Raw genomic sequence first — 17,476 nt, forward strand, 5'->3', positions numbered from 1 at the left:
TAAACTCCAGATGTTATATCATTTTGTCCATAAATATTTCATAATGTATCCTTAAAAGACTGGAACTCTTTAAACATATAACTGTAATACACAATCATCTATAAAGTATTTTTTAAAAACTTTCCTTTTGGGAAATGATTTTAAATTTATAAAAGTTTCAAACATAAAAATACAAGCAGACAGGTAAAAGAAGCACCTATAGACTCTCTATCCAGACTCATCTATTGTTCATATTTACCCCATTTGCTTTATCATCTGTTCATCTCTGAATTATCTGAGAGTAAGCTATACACTTGTTTAGTAGTTCAGTCGTGCCCAACTCTTTGCGACCCTGTGGACTGTAGCCCGCCAGGGTCCTCTGTCCATGGAATTTTCCAGACAAGAATACTGGAGTGGGTTGCTGTTTCCTTCTCCAAAGCTATACATATTGCCACCCTTTTTCCTTAAACACAGAGTACTTCCTAAGAGTAGGTATCAGTTCAGTTTAGTCACTCAGTCGTGTCCGACTCTGTGACCCCATGAACTGCAGCACGCCAGGCCTCCCTGTCCATCACCAACTCCCGGAGTCCACCCAAACCCATGTCCATTGAGTCGGTGATGCCATCCAACCATCTCATCCTCTGTCGTCCCCTTCTCCTCCTGCCCTCAATCTTTCCCAGCATCAGGGTCTTTTCCAATGAGTCAGCTCTTCGCATCAGGTGGCCAAAGCACTGGAGTTTCAGCTTCAACATCAGTCCTTCCAATGAACACCCAGCACTGATCTCCTTTAGGATGGACTGGTTGAATCTCCTTGCAGTCCAAGGGACTCTCAAGAGTCTTCTCCAACACCACAGTTCAAAAGCGTCAATTCTTCAGCGCTCAGCTTTCTTCACAGTCCAACTCTCACATCCATACATGACTACTAGAAAAACCATAGCCTTGACTAGATGGACCTTTGTTGGCAAAGTAATGTCTCTGCTTTTCAATATGCTATCTAGGTTGGTCATAACTTGTCTTCCAAGGAGTAAGCGTCTTTTCATTTTATGGCTGCAATCACCATCTGCAGTGATTTTGGAGCCCCCAAAAATAAAGTCTGACACTGTTTCCCCTGTTTCCCCATCTATTTGCCAGTGATATAACCACAGTGTAGCCATAACTTCATAAATTTACATTTATACAAGACTTTTATTTAATCTACCATCCATATTTTAGTCTTCTCAGTTGATCTAATAATATTCTTTGTAGTATTTTTTTACCCTCTAGTATAGAATATAGTAAAGGGTCAGAGATTATATTTAATTTCATGTATGCTTAGCCTCCTTTAATCTGGAAACCATGTTGTCTGTTGTGGCCATTTAAATTAAAATGGAATGGAAACAGCCTAAATGCCCATTGACAGATGAATGGATAAAGAAGGGGTGGCATATACAGGTATATAAATAATGGAATATCATTCATCCATAAAAAAGAATGAAATAATGCCATTTGCAGCAACATGGATGAACCTAGAGATTATTGTATTAAATGAAGTAAGTCAGAAAGAGAAAGACAAATACCATAGGACAGTATTTATATGTGGAATCTAAAACACAACAGAAATGATCAGATCTATGAAACAGAGACACACGCACAGGCATGGCAAACAGACCTGTGGGTGCCAGGGGAGAGGGGAGGTGGGGAGGGAAGGATTGGGAGTTTGGGATTAGTAGATGCAAACTAGTATGTGTAGGATGGATAAACAACAGGTGCAGAGCACAGGGGACTATATTCAATATCCTGTGATAAACCATAGTGGAAAAGAATATGAAGGGCATATACACATATAGCTGAATCACTTGCTATACAGCAGAAATTAAACATATTATTGTAAATCAACTATACTTCAATAAATTTTTTAAAAAAATTTTAAACATTTGATTTTACATTTGGGTTTATTTTCCATTATACTGAAAATATAGGTACAACGGGACATTAACATTACATATACTTATCATTTCATATATTTATATGTGTATATGTATAATTTCAAAGTAAGAATAACAATTCTATTAATGCTAGGACTGCTGGAAACAGTTAAAGCTCTTTTGTTTTTTGGATGTCTGCCACTTGGAATGTAACGTCAATATATTCCATGCCCATCACTTAAAATAATTCTCTTGGTGATTATGTCAACAACTTGATTTACAGTTAGGCTCATTTGCTTCAATTTGTGTTTTGTAGGCAATTCTCCAACACCAATTTAGAGCCCTGTAATTTAATTCAGTTCTGACACTAACTCCCTATAGTTAACATCCAGTCTCACAAGGTAAAGTGTAAGGTCCCCAACAAGACTGCCCTTACTTCAGACACCAGTTTTCAGGGGTTGCCCAGCCTACTTCACTTCTGCACAGCCACCTACAGTCCTGGGGGTACCCACAACTAGCTCCTCTCAGCAGAACTCAGGAAAGTGCCCTACTTACAGTTACCATAATCAAGATGGTTTTAACTCTTCCTTTCCAATCTAGATTTCATTTCTTCCTTTCTCTTTTACTTCCTTATTACAATGGTTAGAACCTTCGTTGCTCAGTTGTACCTAACTCTTTGTGACCCCATGGACTAAATAGTCCATGGAATTCTCCAGGCCAGAATACTGGCAAGGGTAGCCTTTCCCTTCTCCAGGGGATCTTCCCAACCCAGGGATCCAACCCAGGTCTCTGGCATTGCAAGCGGATTCTTTACCAGCTGAGCCACAAGGGAAGCCCTCAGAACCTTACAGGCTGTGCTAAATAGAAGTGGTGAGAGTGGGCATCCTGTTTTACTCCTCATCTAATAAGGAAATCAATCTTTCACCAGTCAGCATGACGTTAGCGGATAAATTTTTCGCTGATGCACTTTATCAGACTGAGGCAGTTCTTTCCAATCCTAGTTTGCTGCGAGTCTTTCTGTTTCTTTTAATCACAAATGAGTGTCAGATCTTGTCTAGTGCGCTTTCTGTATATACTGAATTGGATCATACAGTTTCTGCTTTTTGTATGTTGATATTTTAAATTTCATTAATCAAGCTTTGAATGTTAAATCATCCTTGAATTCCTGGGATAAATCTCAGGAAGTATTATCCTCTTCATATATTGTGGAATTTGCTAAAAACAAAGATCTTTTGCATGTATTTCATGAAGGATATTTGTGTCATTTTCTTTTCTTATAATGTCCCTTTCTGGGTTTGGTATCATGCAGGCCTTATAGAATAAGTTGAAGAATGATCCTTTCTCTCCCATTTTCTGGAAGAATTTGTATAAAACTGGCATTAGTTCTTCCTCAAATGGGTATAAATTGGTAGAACTTACCAGTTAAGTCAGCTAGCCCTGGAATTTTCTTTGTAGGAAGGTTTATAAGTTCAATTTCTTTTACTAGAGAGAGGCCTATTCAGATGACCTATTTCTTCCTGAGTTCACTTTAGAAGTTTGTGAATCCAACAACATGTAAAAAAGATTATACACCATGACCGAGTTGGATTCATCTCAGAGTCACAAGGATGGCTCAGCATACACAAACCAATCAATATGATACACCACATCAACAAAAGAAAAGTAAAAAATCACATGATCATCTCCGCAGATGCATAAAAAGCATTTGATGAAATTCAACATTCATTCACGATTAAAAACTCTTACCAAAGTGATTACAGAGGCTATTTATGACAAACCCGCAGCTGACATAATACTCAATGGTGAAAAGCTGAAAACCTTCCCACTAATATCTGGAACTAGACAAGGATGCCCATTTTCACCACTTCTATTGAACATAATACTGGAAGTCCTAGCCACAGCTACCAGAAAAGAAAAAGAAATGAAAAGTATCCAAATTGGAAGGGAAGAGGCAAAATTGTCCTTATATGCAGATAACATAATACTATATATTTAAAAACCTAAAAACTCCATGCAAAAACTAACGGAACTGATAAATTCAGCAAGGTAGTAGGATACAAGATTAACATACAGAAACTGGTTTTATTTCTTTACAGTAACAATGAAATGTCAGAAAGGGAAAGGAAAAAGGCAATTCCTTTTAAAAAGTTGTCTTCTGGCCTCCACAGTTTTTGATGATAAGTCACCAATCATTAAAATTGCTTTTATCACACACACAGAAAAAAAACAAAAGCCTCCAGAAAGGAAGGCAGACACCTTGATTTTAGCCTGGTGAGACTATGTTCTACTTCTGACCTATAGAACTATAAGATAATAAATTTGGGCTATTCTAAGATGCAAAAAAAAAAAAAAAAGAAAGAAAGAAAGGAATTACATCAAAAAAAGATAAAATACTTAGAATAAACCTGACCAAGGAGGTGGAAGATTCATATGCTGAGAACTATAAAACACTGTTACAGGAAACTGAAGATGACTTAAAGAAATGAAAAAATATCCCATTTCTATTGGATTAGAAGAATTAATATTGTTAAGATAGCCATACTACTAAAAGCAATTTACAGATTTAATATATCCCCACCAAATTACTCACAAATAAACCTAAAATTTAAATGGAAGCATAAAGATTCCTAAGCAATCCTGAGGAAAAAGAACAAAGCAGAAGACATAAGACTTCAGAAAACAACTATAAAGCTACCGTAATCAAAACAGCATGGGGAACTCTTCTGGCAGTCAAGTGGTTAAGACCCTGCACTCCCAATGCATGGGGCTTGGGTTCAATCCCTGGTCAGGGAACTAGATCCCACATGCCTCAACTAAAGATCACATGCTGCAACTAAAGATCCTGCATGCTACAATTAAAGATCCCATACACTGCAACAAAGATTGAAGATCCCATGTGCTACAACTAAGACCCAGCATAGCCAAATAAATAAATTAATTAAAATAAAATATTTCTAAAAATCAGCATGGTATTAGCACAAAAACAGACATATGGGTCAATGGAACAGAATAGATGGCTCAGAAATAAACATGCATACCTATGGACAAAGGAGGTAAGAATTATACAATGGGAAAAAGACAGTCTCTTCAGCAAGTAGTGTTGGGAACATTGGACAGCCGCACATTCATCAGTGAAGTTAGAACATATCCTTACTTGATACACAATAGTAACCTCAAAAATAGCTTCAAGACTTAAATACAAGACAAGACATCATAAAAGTTCTGGAAGACAACATAGGCAAAACATTCTCTGACATAAATCATATCAATGTCAGTCTCCCAAGGCAACAGAAATGAAAGCAAATATGAACAAATGGGACCTAATCAAACTTATAAACTTTTGTACAGCAAAGGAACCATAAACAAAATTAGAAGAAAACCTATGGACTGGGAGAAAAAAATATTTGCAAATGATGCGACCAACAAGGGCTTAATTTCCAAAATATACAAACAGCTCACACAACTCAATAACAAAAAATAAACAACCCAATAAAAAAATTGGCAGAAGACCCAAATAGACATCAGGGGCTTCCTGTGTGGTGCTAGTGGTAAAGAACTCGCCTGCCAATGTAGGAGACATAAGAGATGTAGGTTTGATCCCTAGGTCGGAAAGATTCTCTGGAAGAGGGCATGGCCACCAACTCTGGTATTCTTGCCTGGAGAATCCCATGGACAAGAGTCAGACACTACTGAAGCGACTTAGCACGGATACATGCAGATAGACATTTCTCCAAAGAGAACATACAGATGACCAACATCATTAATTATCAGAGAAATGGAAATCAAAACTACAATGCAGTACCAGCTCACCGTTAAAAAGTCTACAAATAACAAATGCCAGACAGGGTGTGGAGAAAAGGAAATCCTCTTACACTGTTGGTAAGAATGTAAACTGATGTGGCCACTATGGAAAACAATATGAAGGTTCCTCAAAAAACTAAAATTAAAGGTGCCATAGGATCCAGCAATCCCACTCCTGGACACACATCCAAATGAAACTATATTTCAAAGAGATACACGTACTCCAAAGTTCATAGCAGCACTATTTACAATAGCCAAGACATGGAAACAGTCTACATGTCCACTGACAGATGAATTAATAAAGATATGGTATATATACACACAGTGGAATATTCAGTTCAGTTCAGTCGCTTAGTCGTGTCTGACTCTTTGCGACCCCATGAATTGCTGCACGCCAGGCCTCCCTGTCCATCACCAACACCCGGAGTTCACTCAGACTCACGTCCATTGAGTGAGTGATGCCATCCAGCCATCTCATCCTCTGTCGTCCCCTTCTCCTCCTGCCCCCAATCCCTCCCAGCATCAGAGTCTTTTCCAATGAGTCAACTCTTCTCATGAGGTGGCCAAAGTACTGGAGTTTCAGCTTTAGCATCATTCCTTCCGAAGAAATCCCAGGGCTGATCTCCTTCAGAATGGATTGGTTGGATCTCCTTGGAGTCCAAGGGACTCTTACTTGGCCATAAAAAAGAGTGAAATAATGCCATTTGCAGTTACATAGATGGATCTACAGACTATCATACTAAGAAGAGCCAGAAAGAGAAAGACAAAAACCATGTATCACTTTATACGTGGAATTTTAAGTATGACAAGCGGAACCTATCTGTGAAAAAAAAGACTCACAGACACAGAGAACAGACTTGTTGCCAAGGGGAAGGGAGTGCAGGGGAGGATGGCGTTGGAAGTTTGGGGTTAGCAGATGCAAACTATTGTCTATAGACAGGACACACAACAGGCCCTACTGTATGGCACAGGGAACTATATTCAGTATCGTATAATAAACTACAATGGAAAAGAAAAAATGAGCAGTTTGGGTCTTTCAAGGAATTTGTCTATTTAATGTAAGTTGCTGAAGTTACTGGCATAAATTTGTTCACTAATTTCTCTTATTATCCTTTCAGTGTCCACTCTCTCATTCCCGATGCTGGAAATCTGTGTCTTCTCTCTTTCCTGCCCCCTGACCAGTCTGGCTACAGACTAATCAATTTTACTAAATCTCAAAAAAAACACTTTTTGATTTTACTAGTTTTCTCTGTTGGTTACCCATCATCTATTTCTTTAATTTCAGCTCAGGTATTTATTTCCTTTCTTTTGCACATCAATTAATTTATGTGAAAAAGTGTTAACCTCACTATTCATTAACTCATTCACTTATTCATTTCATAAATATTCTCTGAACATCTACCATAGGTCAGGCACTGGAATCAGCAGTTGGCAAAAAGGTACAGTCCTTTTCCTCATAGAGCTAATAGGAGTCACTTATCATTTTTTATGATGGAACAGATTGTTCATTAATCAAATGACACCAATGAATTAACATTTATAAATTGAACATGCATAGTTTTATGAAGAAATGATAACTAAAGACTTAATAAATAAAGTGATGAGAACTAGTAAGTCAGCAAAAAAATTTTACAGGCAATTTTATGGTATAGCATAAAAATCGGTACAAGGGTTTTGGAAAATAATTTTGTAATATACATCAAAAGCCTTAAAAGTGTTAATAGCCTTTGACTCAATACATTTCCTTTCATGCTTTGTTCCTAAGAAAATGAACAGAAATGCAAAGATTTATAGTCAAGAACATTTATCACAATACAATTTGAATAGTTAAAAAAGTGCTGTATAAACTGTGAAACATACATATGATATTATACAGACATTAAAATGGTTTTGATAAAGTTTAAACGACACAGGAAAATGCTCATGATTTTATGTTACACTGTGCTTAGTTGCTCAGTCATGTCTGACTCTTCGCGACCCCATGGACTGTAGCCCACCAGGCTCTTCTGTCCACGGGGATTCTTCAGGCAAGAATACTCGAGTGGGTTGCCACACCCTCCTCTAGGGGATCTTCCCAACCCAGGGATCGAACCCAGGTCTCTTGCATTGTGGGCAGATTCTTTACCATCTAAGCCACCAGGGAAGCCCTTTATGTTATACTATATGATCTCAACTCTATAAAAATATGTACATATGCATTAAAAAGAAAGACCAGGAGGAATTTAGCAAATCAATATTAAACAATGGTTATTGGTGGGTGACAAGAGTACAGATCATTTCATTTCATGCACTTTCATTTCTATACTATTGTTTTCTACACTGAATCTATATTACTTTTGCAATTAGAAAAAGGTTAAAAGTAAATATATACATACATAATCATGAAGTAGTTGCTATGGATAATGGCAGAAGTAAAATAGAATAAAGAACAATGTGGGAGGTGCCCAGTGTTTGGAGAAGAAAATAATCAGAGAACCTGCTGGGAACAATATGTGTTGCTTTTGATGTCTATATCAGACATACAAGACACAGGCAAACAAAGCCAGTTTGTTTGGGAAGTGACTATGAGCTTCCAGGTAATGCAGGAATTTGGGGAGATGGGAAGCAAATGGATAACTGTGAAGAGGGCAAGCTATATGCTCCACGGGCCACACCATCTGCCTTACCATCTCTCACTCTGTTCGAGTCACGTGGACTTCCTTGCTGTTCCTGAACACTGCCTGGCATCAGTTTCGGCCTCAGGACCCTTGCACCGGTGCTGTGTTTCCTCTGCTTCAAAAGTCTCCTCCTTCTCTCAGCTCCTTCAAGTCTTTGATCAAATGGGACTTTCTTGTTGCGATCTGTAATCCTCTGTCACTCTGCCCCAATAGAATGTATGCTGCATAAGAACAGGAGGTCCTTGGTCTGTTATATTCACTGCATTCCCAGTGTCTACAAAACTATCTAGGATATAGTAGGTGAACAATAGGTATTTGTTGAATAAATAAATGGCTATTGGTATTACTCTTAATGAAGTGCTTTCTGAAAGTTTAGATGTGTAAACATTGCCCACTAAGAACTAACAAGGAGTCACTAAGAGTAGAAGACAGCTCATGGATCCTCCTTGATGCTTCTTCCTGCCAGGCTGTTTAAACACATCCCCCCAGGAGGATCTCAGTTGAGACATTCAGCCAGTTACAAACTCAACCAATGATTCTTCCAGCACACATTTCTCCATCTGGTCTACAGGGCACAGGGATCTCTTTAGGAAACCGATAGGCTGTCTATTAGAGTCTAGATAGTGGCTCCCACATTTTCCATGCCTGGCTAGTCTACTAAATGAAATAAAATTATTCTGCTATGACTCATTCTTAGTGACCAAGAAAATGTGAGATGCTTAATTTGATCTGTTGGTCTCTAAGTGCAAGAAAGTGGTGATCAGCTCAGTGTAAGGACTCACTTTCTAAGAGGCAGAGCTGTACAAAGTGGAACGCACTACAAGGGGTGTAGTGAGTGTCCTGTCACTAGGGGTATTCAAGTGGAGGCTGGATGATGACATGGTGAGGATATTGTAGGATGGGTAGTTGGGCTAGAAGTAGGTTGAACCTGAAGGCCTCTTCTGATTGGGTCATTTTTAAAAAAATCATTTATTTTCTTTTCCATTATAGTTTAACACAGGATATTAAATAGAGTTCCCTGTGCTATACACAAGAACTTTGCTGTGTATCCGTTCTATATATAATAGTTTGCATCTGCTAGTCACAGACTCACAACAAACCCCTCCACAGCCCTCCCTCCCCCTTGGCAATCATAACTCTGTTCTCTGTATCTGTGAGCCTGTTTCTGTAGATAAGGTCATCTGTGTCATGTTTCAGATTCCACATATAACTGCTCTCATGTGGTATGTATCTTTCCATTTCTGACTTACTGCCCTAGGTCCACCCATCTTGCTGCGAGTGGCGTTCTTTCATTCTCTCTTATGGCTGAGAAATACTCCATCATACACATGCACCTCATCTTCTTTATCCTTTCATCTGTCGATGGACAGTTAGGTTGTTTCAACATCCTGGCTATTGTGAATACATGAACATAGCAGTGCATGTATCTTTAAAAATTATAGTTGTGTTTGGATATATGCCCAGGAGTGGGATTGCTAGATCATATGGCAACTCTATTTCTACCAAGAGTCTTTGATTCATGCACAGAGGTCTCACGTTGTAGACGGTAGGAAGTGGCACGTTGCAGACTCTAAGTGGCACGTTTCAGACTCTAAGTGGCACGTTGCAGACGGCAGGAAGATACTGGGGCTCAGCAGGTTAATGAAAAGCTGTCCAGGAAACTCAAAGACTGATCTCTTCTATTTCATTGACCGTATGATGTGCCTGTGTGCTCATTTGTGTCCGCTTCTTTGTGATCCTGTGGACTCTAGTCTGCCAGACTCCCAGGAAGATTCCACGTGGCATGGAGCAGCTAAGCCCGTGGGCCACAACAATTGAGCCTCTGCTCTAGAGCCTGGGAGCCACAGCTACTGAAGCCTGCAAGCCTAGAGCCTCTGCTCTGCAATGAGAGAGGCCACTGCAATGAGAAGCCCTCGTATCACAACTGGAGAGGAACTCCTGCTCTCTGCAACTAGAGAAAGGTCCACACAGCAACGAAGACCCAGCACAGGGTCTTCTATGCAAATATTTATGTATTTTAAAACACATAAAGAGTTTTTTTTTAAGTGATTGCCAGGGGCAGGGGATGGGGAAAGTGGAGGAGGGGCAAATTACTGTTTAATGGAAACAGAGTTTCAGTTTAGGGAGATGAAAAGTTCTGGAGCTGAATGGTGGTAATGGTTGTAGGAATGCATTTGACGCCACTGAACTGCACACTTAAAAATGGTTACAATGATAAATCTCATATTATGTATATTTTATCACAATAAAAAAAAGTCTTGCCAATATTTTGCAAATTGACGGCACCTGCATATTTATAGCCTTCTCCCGTCTAGAAAATATTCAGATAGATTTGTGTGGGATGCTTTAGGGTAAGGAAGGTGGTGCTTTTTTGAACGCTACTTACATATTTTAATTATATGATTTGTTCAGGAACATAAAGCTCTATTATGTACATTCTGGCTTCATCATAAATTAATCATGCTTGGTATATTATTAGATTGACTAGCCTACTTTTTTTAGACAGTAATTGCACACTTACTAATTGGGTTAGCTTTCAAATATATTTCTGATTAAAAATAGAGACTCAAAATTAAAGAACTAAGTTTTTCTTTTATTTCATTTTTTGCAAGTTAATGACGAATGGAAAGCGATTGTTTTAAATCTCTCAACATCACAGCAGTGGCCAGGCTCTGGCTTGGCTGGATGGCAACGCGACACCTCATGAATCACTAACAGGACCCCTGCCTTGATATCTGAGCTCCCACCTCCATCCTGTGTCTGTCCTCTTAACCATTCCTGTTTCTCAGCTTGCGTTCCTGTTTTTCTCACAGATCTGGAACATTCCCAGGTGTCTCGGTTCTTATAATCGAACTGCCTGTCGCCCATGCTCACAGCCCCCCGTGTCCTCTGGGGGCCTCTGCTCCCGTGCCAGTCCCCTCCCCAGGTCGGGCTCCCTGCCCTGCCCCAAGCACAGCAACAAGGGGACCCTTCCAGGGGACATGTCTACCACAGGCTGACTGCCTAGCTACTCTTCTCAGCCCACACACGTGGGTGGTCCCCTTCTGGGTCTTGACTCCAACAAGGCCGAGAGACAGCTCACCTGCCGGCCTCTGCGCCTAGCCGGTGAGACCTCCCAGCCGGACAGTCCCTGCCACCCTCCCCACTGCACCTAACTTTCAGCCGAACGCCTCTCCCAGGCTCCCTGCACTGTGCTGTCTACTTCTGGGGCCTCATTGTTTCTGCTCCCCTGGGGCCTGTCATTCTCCAAATCCTGGGAGATTCTGGGCTACAGAACATGCTGATGGTGAGGCTCTGGGACCAGGGGCTGGGGTGAGGTCAGGCGAGCCTGGCCCAGGAAGGCGTTCTGTAGGGGCAGGAAGGAGCCTGGATGGCATCCATGCCTTCCTCTGGGCCTCATCCCAGGGTGGCAGCAGCGTCCCCACCTCTTCTAATCCAACTGGCCTCCTCCTTCCCTTAACTCCTGCTGAGAGTCTTGTCTGCATCACCCTGGGAGCTTTCAGTCATGTAACACCTTGCCGGTGACTGAGCTGCTTGTGTTCCCAACCAACCTCCAGTGGAAGTCTTGAATTTTGAATTTTTTATGCCCTATTAAACTCAGCCCAGGAATGTGGTATATGCTCGGTTCAGTTCAGTCACTCAGTCGTATCTGACTCATTGCGACCCCATGGGCTGCAGCACGCCAGGCCTCCCTGTCCATCACCAACTCCCAGAGCTTGCTCAAACTCATGTCCATCGAGTCGGTGATGCCATCCAACCATCTCATCCTCTGTCATCCCCTTCTCCTTTTGCCTTCAATCTTTCCCAGCATCAGGGTCTTTTCCAATGAGACGATTCTTCGAATCAGGGGGCCAAAGTATTGGAGTTTCAGCGTCAGCATCAGTCCTTCCAATGAATATTCAAGTATATGCTCAGTAAGTCCCGATTTAAAGTCTTTGAAGTCAGTATCATGCCTTAAAAGAATTGCTTGGCACCAGGCCACGAGCTAAATGGTTTAGATGAATTCTCTCATTTAGTTTTCAAGACAACACTGAGAAATAGGTGGTAACTGAGGCATCAACGACTTGCCCAAGATCACCCAGCAAAAACAGATGATTTGGGGTTGGAAGTGCCCTTGGTGCCAATGGCCTCCACTTTGATGGACAGAACTGACTCATCAGCCCAGCAACCACAACTCCCTGAATGCTACCGTGGCCTAGGCTGCTAGCTCATAGCTTCACAAAGGACGGGAGACTAGGGACAGCCCAGTCCATTCACACAGTCATTGATTCTTTCAATAAGCAACTGTAAGCCAGTCAGGTGCCAGGCGTAGCACTGAATCTGTCTGGCTGATATTTTTGCACATCTTACCTCCTCCCAGCCACCTCCACCTCACCTGGTGAAGGATGGCTCTGCCTTCAAGACTCAGCCAAGATATTTTCTCTAGGAAGGACCTGGCCTTCTTCATTGCTACCAGCATGTGGTTTGGGCTCCAGAAATCCATGCTTTGACTTCCTCTGTCCCTTATAGTTCCATCCTCCACCCCTGATGCCAGCTCTGATGTTTGTTTGAGATGTAGGGATTGAAGGGCCACCAGTCTTCTCAAGGGGCTCAGTGGTAAAGAATCAACCTGCTAATGCAGGAGACTCAGGTTCGATTCCTGGGTCAGGAAGAGCCCCTAAAGAAGAAAATGGCAACCCACTCCAGAGGAGTGGAGCCTGGGAGGCTACAGTCCATGGGGCTGCAAAATAGTCGGACATGATTGTGAGACTGAGCGCGTGACAGGCATGGGGGATGAGCAAGGTGATGGTCCAGGAGTTTGGGAGGATGCTTTTTCAAACTGTGCAGGCACATCCTGCTTTACATAATACATGTTTTTAGAAAGGTGGTCAGTACATGACCTTTTTATGAATTGAAATTTTGTTTTCCAATTGATGTATGCTTCAGAGGTGACATTCTAAATTGCTGTTAAACTTCACTTTAAAAAAATACTGGGTCCTAGTACATTAAAAACAAACTTCTCTCAAGTGAACTTTTCTATAGCATGATGATTATCTATATACAATCCCTTGAATGTTCTGACATAGCTTCACATTCAAAAACATTCTTTTGGAATCCTTTGGCAAAATGAGTGACGACCCTCCGTTTATAAATTGGTCCCATATGGGGAGGTCAAATTAATTGTGAGGTGGATGCATATGCTTGCATGCTCAGTTGCTTCAGCTGTCTCCAATGCTGCGATCCCATGGATTGTAGACCACCAGGCTCCTCTGTCCATGGGATTTTCCAGGCAAGAGTACTGGAGTGGGGTGCCATTGCCTTCTCCAGTGGATGTGTATTGTTGGAATCAAATAGAACTAAAGAGCTTAAACAAAGACTGAGCAGCTTCACTGCAAAATGCCCTCCACCTACCCCTCCCCCACCCAGGGGCAACCACAGTCAACTCCTGGCTCGGAGATTTTCCTCTACTTGTGTGAAGTCCGAGCTGAAGCCCACAAGCCACAGAGCCTCAGTGAAAGAATTTCTTAAGCCCTGTTAATGCTGGTGAGCACAGCCAGGCTGAGCCAGCATGAAGTAATACCATCTGATCGCCAGCATCCTCTGCAAATGCCGGAGGGGCACTCCCACATGTGGCCTCTGATAACAGATACATACCATTGTCAGATGCTGGGAAGGGTGACATTGAGCTCCAGTGGACTGTGGTCTTAGGACAAGTGAAGAAAGGCTTGACAGAGGAGGAACAGGGGCAGAAGGCGTAAGGTCCCCCAACTCCAGCACATAATCCTATGCTACTCTTTGCCTGGAAGATTTCCATGGCTGGGCTGCCTAGCAACAGCAATCAAAATGTGCATGTAACTTACTTGCGCACGTTTTCTTATCTGGGTTAAGAGCAAATCCTTTCGGGCACCGGCAAAGGTAGGAGCCGTCGGCATTTACACACTCGTGTTCACATCCGTGGTTTTCTGAGGCGCAGTAGTCCACAGCTGTAAAGATGAAAACACAGAGTTTAGGTAGAAACACAAACAGAGGTAAAGGGCATGGTAGATTGGAAGCATACCTGCAACAAATATAAGCAAGGATTAATACTGTTGCCCCCAAAAGAGGATGGATAAATAAACATGAAACTAAAACATCCCCCTTGAGAAAAAAATCAGGAGTCAGGATCAGACAGTTCATACCAGAAAGTACTAAAGAACATAAGAACAATTGAAAGCACCGAGTCCTAACCACTGGAAGGCCAGGGAATTCCCTGCTGCTGCTGCTAAGTCGCTTCGGTCGTGTCCGACTCTGTGCGACCCCGTAGACGCCAGCCCACCAGGCTCCCCTGTCCCTGGGATTCTCCAGGCAAGAACACTGGAGTGGGGTGCCATTGCCTTCTCCTAGGGAATTCGCTAACAATTGCATTTAAAAGTTAAAGAAATGCAAAGCAAAATAATCACGAGGCAAACTTAGTAAACTGCAAAAGTAAAGAGAAGATAAAATCCAGTGGTGGCGAGGCAGCAGGGAAACAGAGTCAGACTTACTTAAAGTGGGTGGCATCATAAACCGATAAAAACTCTTCTGGAAGGACATTTGACAATATTCACTCTGGAACTGTGACCCCAAAACATAATTGAAAAAAAGGGGTAAATTAATGATATGAAATAAGCTATTTATAGCAGTATCATTCACAAGTGACCAAAAAATTCTGAAAAATAAGATGAACACTTAATAAGGATAAACGGTTTAGTAGTTTATGAGAAAATACACCAGCCTCTTTACTCATTAATCCTGCAAATATTCACTGTCTGCCTACTCTGGGCCCCACCTTATATTCAGTGCTAAAATGGAAGAAATAACAAAACAGACGAAAACTCCAGTCCTTGAGAAGCTTACATTTGGATGCTGGTGGTAGATAAAAAAGAAAATAAGTAAGTAAAGAACACAGCCTCTGAGAAGGTAGAGAGTGTTTTGGAGAAAAGTAAAATGGTGAAAAGGAAAAGAGGCTGTCTGGGGGTAAGAGAAAGGGTGTGATGTAACAGCAGTGGTGAGGAAAGGCTCACCAGGAAGGCGGCAGTTGGTAGAGCCAGGAGGATGACTGGGAGGGAGCACTAACTGGGAGGGAGCACCCCGGGCAAAGGGAACGACAGCAGGGGCAAAGGCCCAGAGATGGCAATCTGCCTGTGAGCTGGAGAATGAGCGAGGAGGCCGGTGTCTCTGGAGCAGAGAGACTGCAGGTCAGGAGGGCCCGTAGGGCCGTTGCCAGGACTTTGGCTTTTACTCTGAGTGAGCAGGGGGTAAACCCCCCAGGGGGAGGGTTCTGAGCAAAGAAATTGAGAAGCGCCGATAGCATCAGGTGGGACTAGAACACCAGCTAGGGGGCTTCCCTGGTGGTCCAGTGGTTAAGAATTTGCCTTCCAGTGCAGGATATGTGGGTTCATCTCTGGGGGGACGCCTAACATCCCACATGTGTGCGAGTGCTAAGTCACTTCAGTCGTGTCTGACTCTCTGTGACCCTACGGACTGTAGTCCGCCAGGCCCCTCTGTCCATAGGATTCTGGACCAGATTCAGGCAAGAATACTGGAGTGGGTTGCCATGCCCTCCTCCAGGGGAATCTTCCCAACCCAGGGATCGAACCCGCATCTCTTACGTCTCCTGCATTGGCAGGCGGGATCTTTACCACTGGCGCCACCTGGGAAGCCTAAGATCCCACATGCCACAGGGTGACTAAGCCCGCACACGCAACAAAGACAGCACAGCCAGAAGAAAAAACAGAAAGAAAACCAGTTAAGGAGGTTACTATAATAACCCCAGTGAGGAAAGGGTGGGAGAGACTTAAGCTGGCACAGCGTGGGAAGGAGGTGGGAGGAGAGAAAGGCGTGGTGCTCTGGGTGCTTCTCGTGGACTTGCGTGTCCCCACCCTCTGCACACAGTTATGGTGAAGTCCTGAGCCCGGGTACCTGTGAATGTGATCTTATTTGGAAACTGGCGTCTCTGCAAATACAATCAAGTTAAGATGAGGTCATCCGTCTGGGGCCTAATCCAGGGTGAGTGAGTGAAAGTCACTCAGTCGTGTCCGACTCTTTGCGACCCCATGGACTATACAGTCCATGGAATCCTCCAGGCCAGAATACTGGAGTGGGTCTCCTTGTCTTTCTCCAAATTCAGGGTGACTGGCGTCCTTATAGGGAGAGAAGAACGCAGCATGAAGACAGACGAGAGCAAGCAGCTGCAGCTCAGGAGTGCTGAGGACCAACAGCCACCATCAGAAGCAAGGAAGGATTCTCCCGCATGGGTTTCCGAGGCTCATGGCCCTGCCAGCAGCCTGTCAGACTTCTGCCTCCCAGAGCTAGGCGACAATGCAGTTCCGTGGTTAGCAGTCACCTGTGTGGTTCTCTGTTCTGGCAACCCTAGGGGACAGTGCACCAGGTTGAAAGGGGGCCAGTCAGATTCCTTTCATATTAGAGGTGAAGGGAGAAAGAAAGGGATTCAGGCTGGCTCGGGGATGGGGAAGGTGCAAGTGGGGTGGGTTTTGTAGGGAATACTCAGGAGTTCCATTTGAGGCAGTAGGTAGTTATTAGCAGCATAACATAAACGTAAATAGGAAAACAAAATTGGGTGAAAAAAGTAGATTTGAAAGTTGTATATTTACAGTGATTAGATCCACTTTCAATAGAGCTCTAAGGCAAAACCTGAAAATTAAAAATAAAAATGCTTTGCTTCCTGTGTTAAGGTGGTAGGATTATGGATTTTTTTTTTTCCTCCTTAAAAATGCTTCCCTCTAAATAATGACTTAGGCTATCTGAATACCAAAAAATTTGTAAATAATAACAAGGAAATTGAATCTGCAAATTAATGCGCATGTACAGTTTTAAAAAGCAAAACCAGGCATTGAGAAAATAATGACATACAAACACAGTAATCAAAAGGCACAAAGGGAAAAGCTAAAGATTTTTAAAGGTTGATAACGTGTGTTGCGTTTATTCTTTTGCTCCTAGGCTTCATTAAGTTTCTGTTAAGGTGTTGTTTTTTCTAATGTCCCTCCCTAAAGAGTTCTAATAAGGCCTGTTACTTGTGGTTTTAACACACAAGCCGTTTTGGTGGGAACAGTGCGTTCACACAGTCTCAGGATCTGAAAGTCATGGACGTCAGCCAGCTGCTGGAGTTGAGTCACA

At 42.3% G+C, this 17,476-nt stretch overlaps 1 protein-coding gene across 2 annotated transcripts in view; it reads right to left on the bottom strand.

Moving 5' to 3' along the window:
* Nucleotides 1-17,476, bottom strand: part of MATN2 (matrilin 2) — a 166,777-nt gene that overhangs the window by 41,872 nt on the left and 107,429 nt on the right. For both annotated transcript variants that reach the window (XM_052651949.1, XM_052651948.1), the window contains exon 6: nucleotides 14,182-14,304. In XM_052651949.1, coding sequence (XP_052507909.1) covers nucleotides 14,182-14,304 — 123 coding nt within the window. The remainder of the gene's footprint in view (nucleotides 1-14,181; nucleotides 14,305-17,476) is intronic.

This window comes from Budorcas taxicolor, chromosome 14 (genome assembly GCF_023091745.1).
Source record: "Budorcas taxicolor isolate Tak-1 chromosome 14, Takin1.1, whole genome shotgun sequence".
Taxonomy (NCBI): domain Eukaryota; kingdom Metazoa; phylum Chordata; class Mammalia; order Artiodactyla; family Bovidae; genus Budorcas; species Budorcas taxicolor.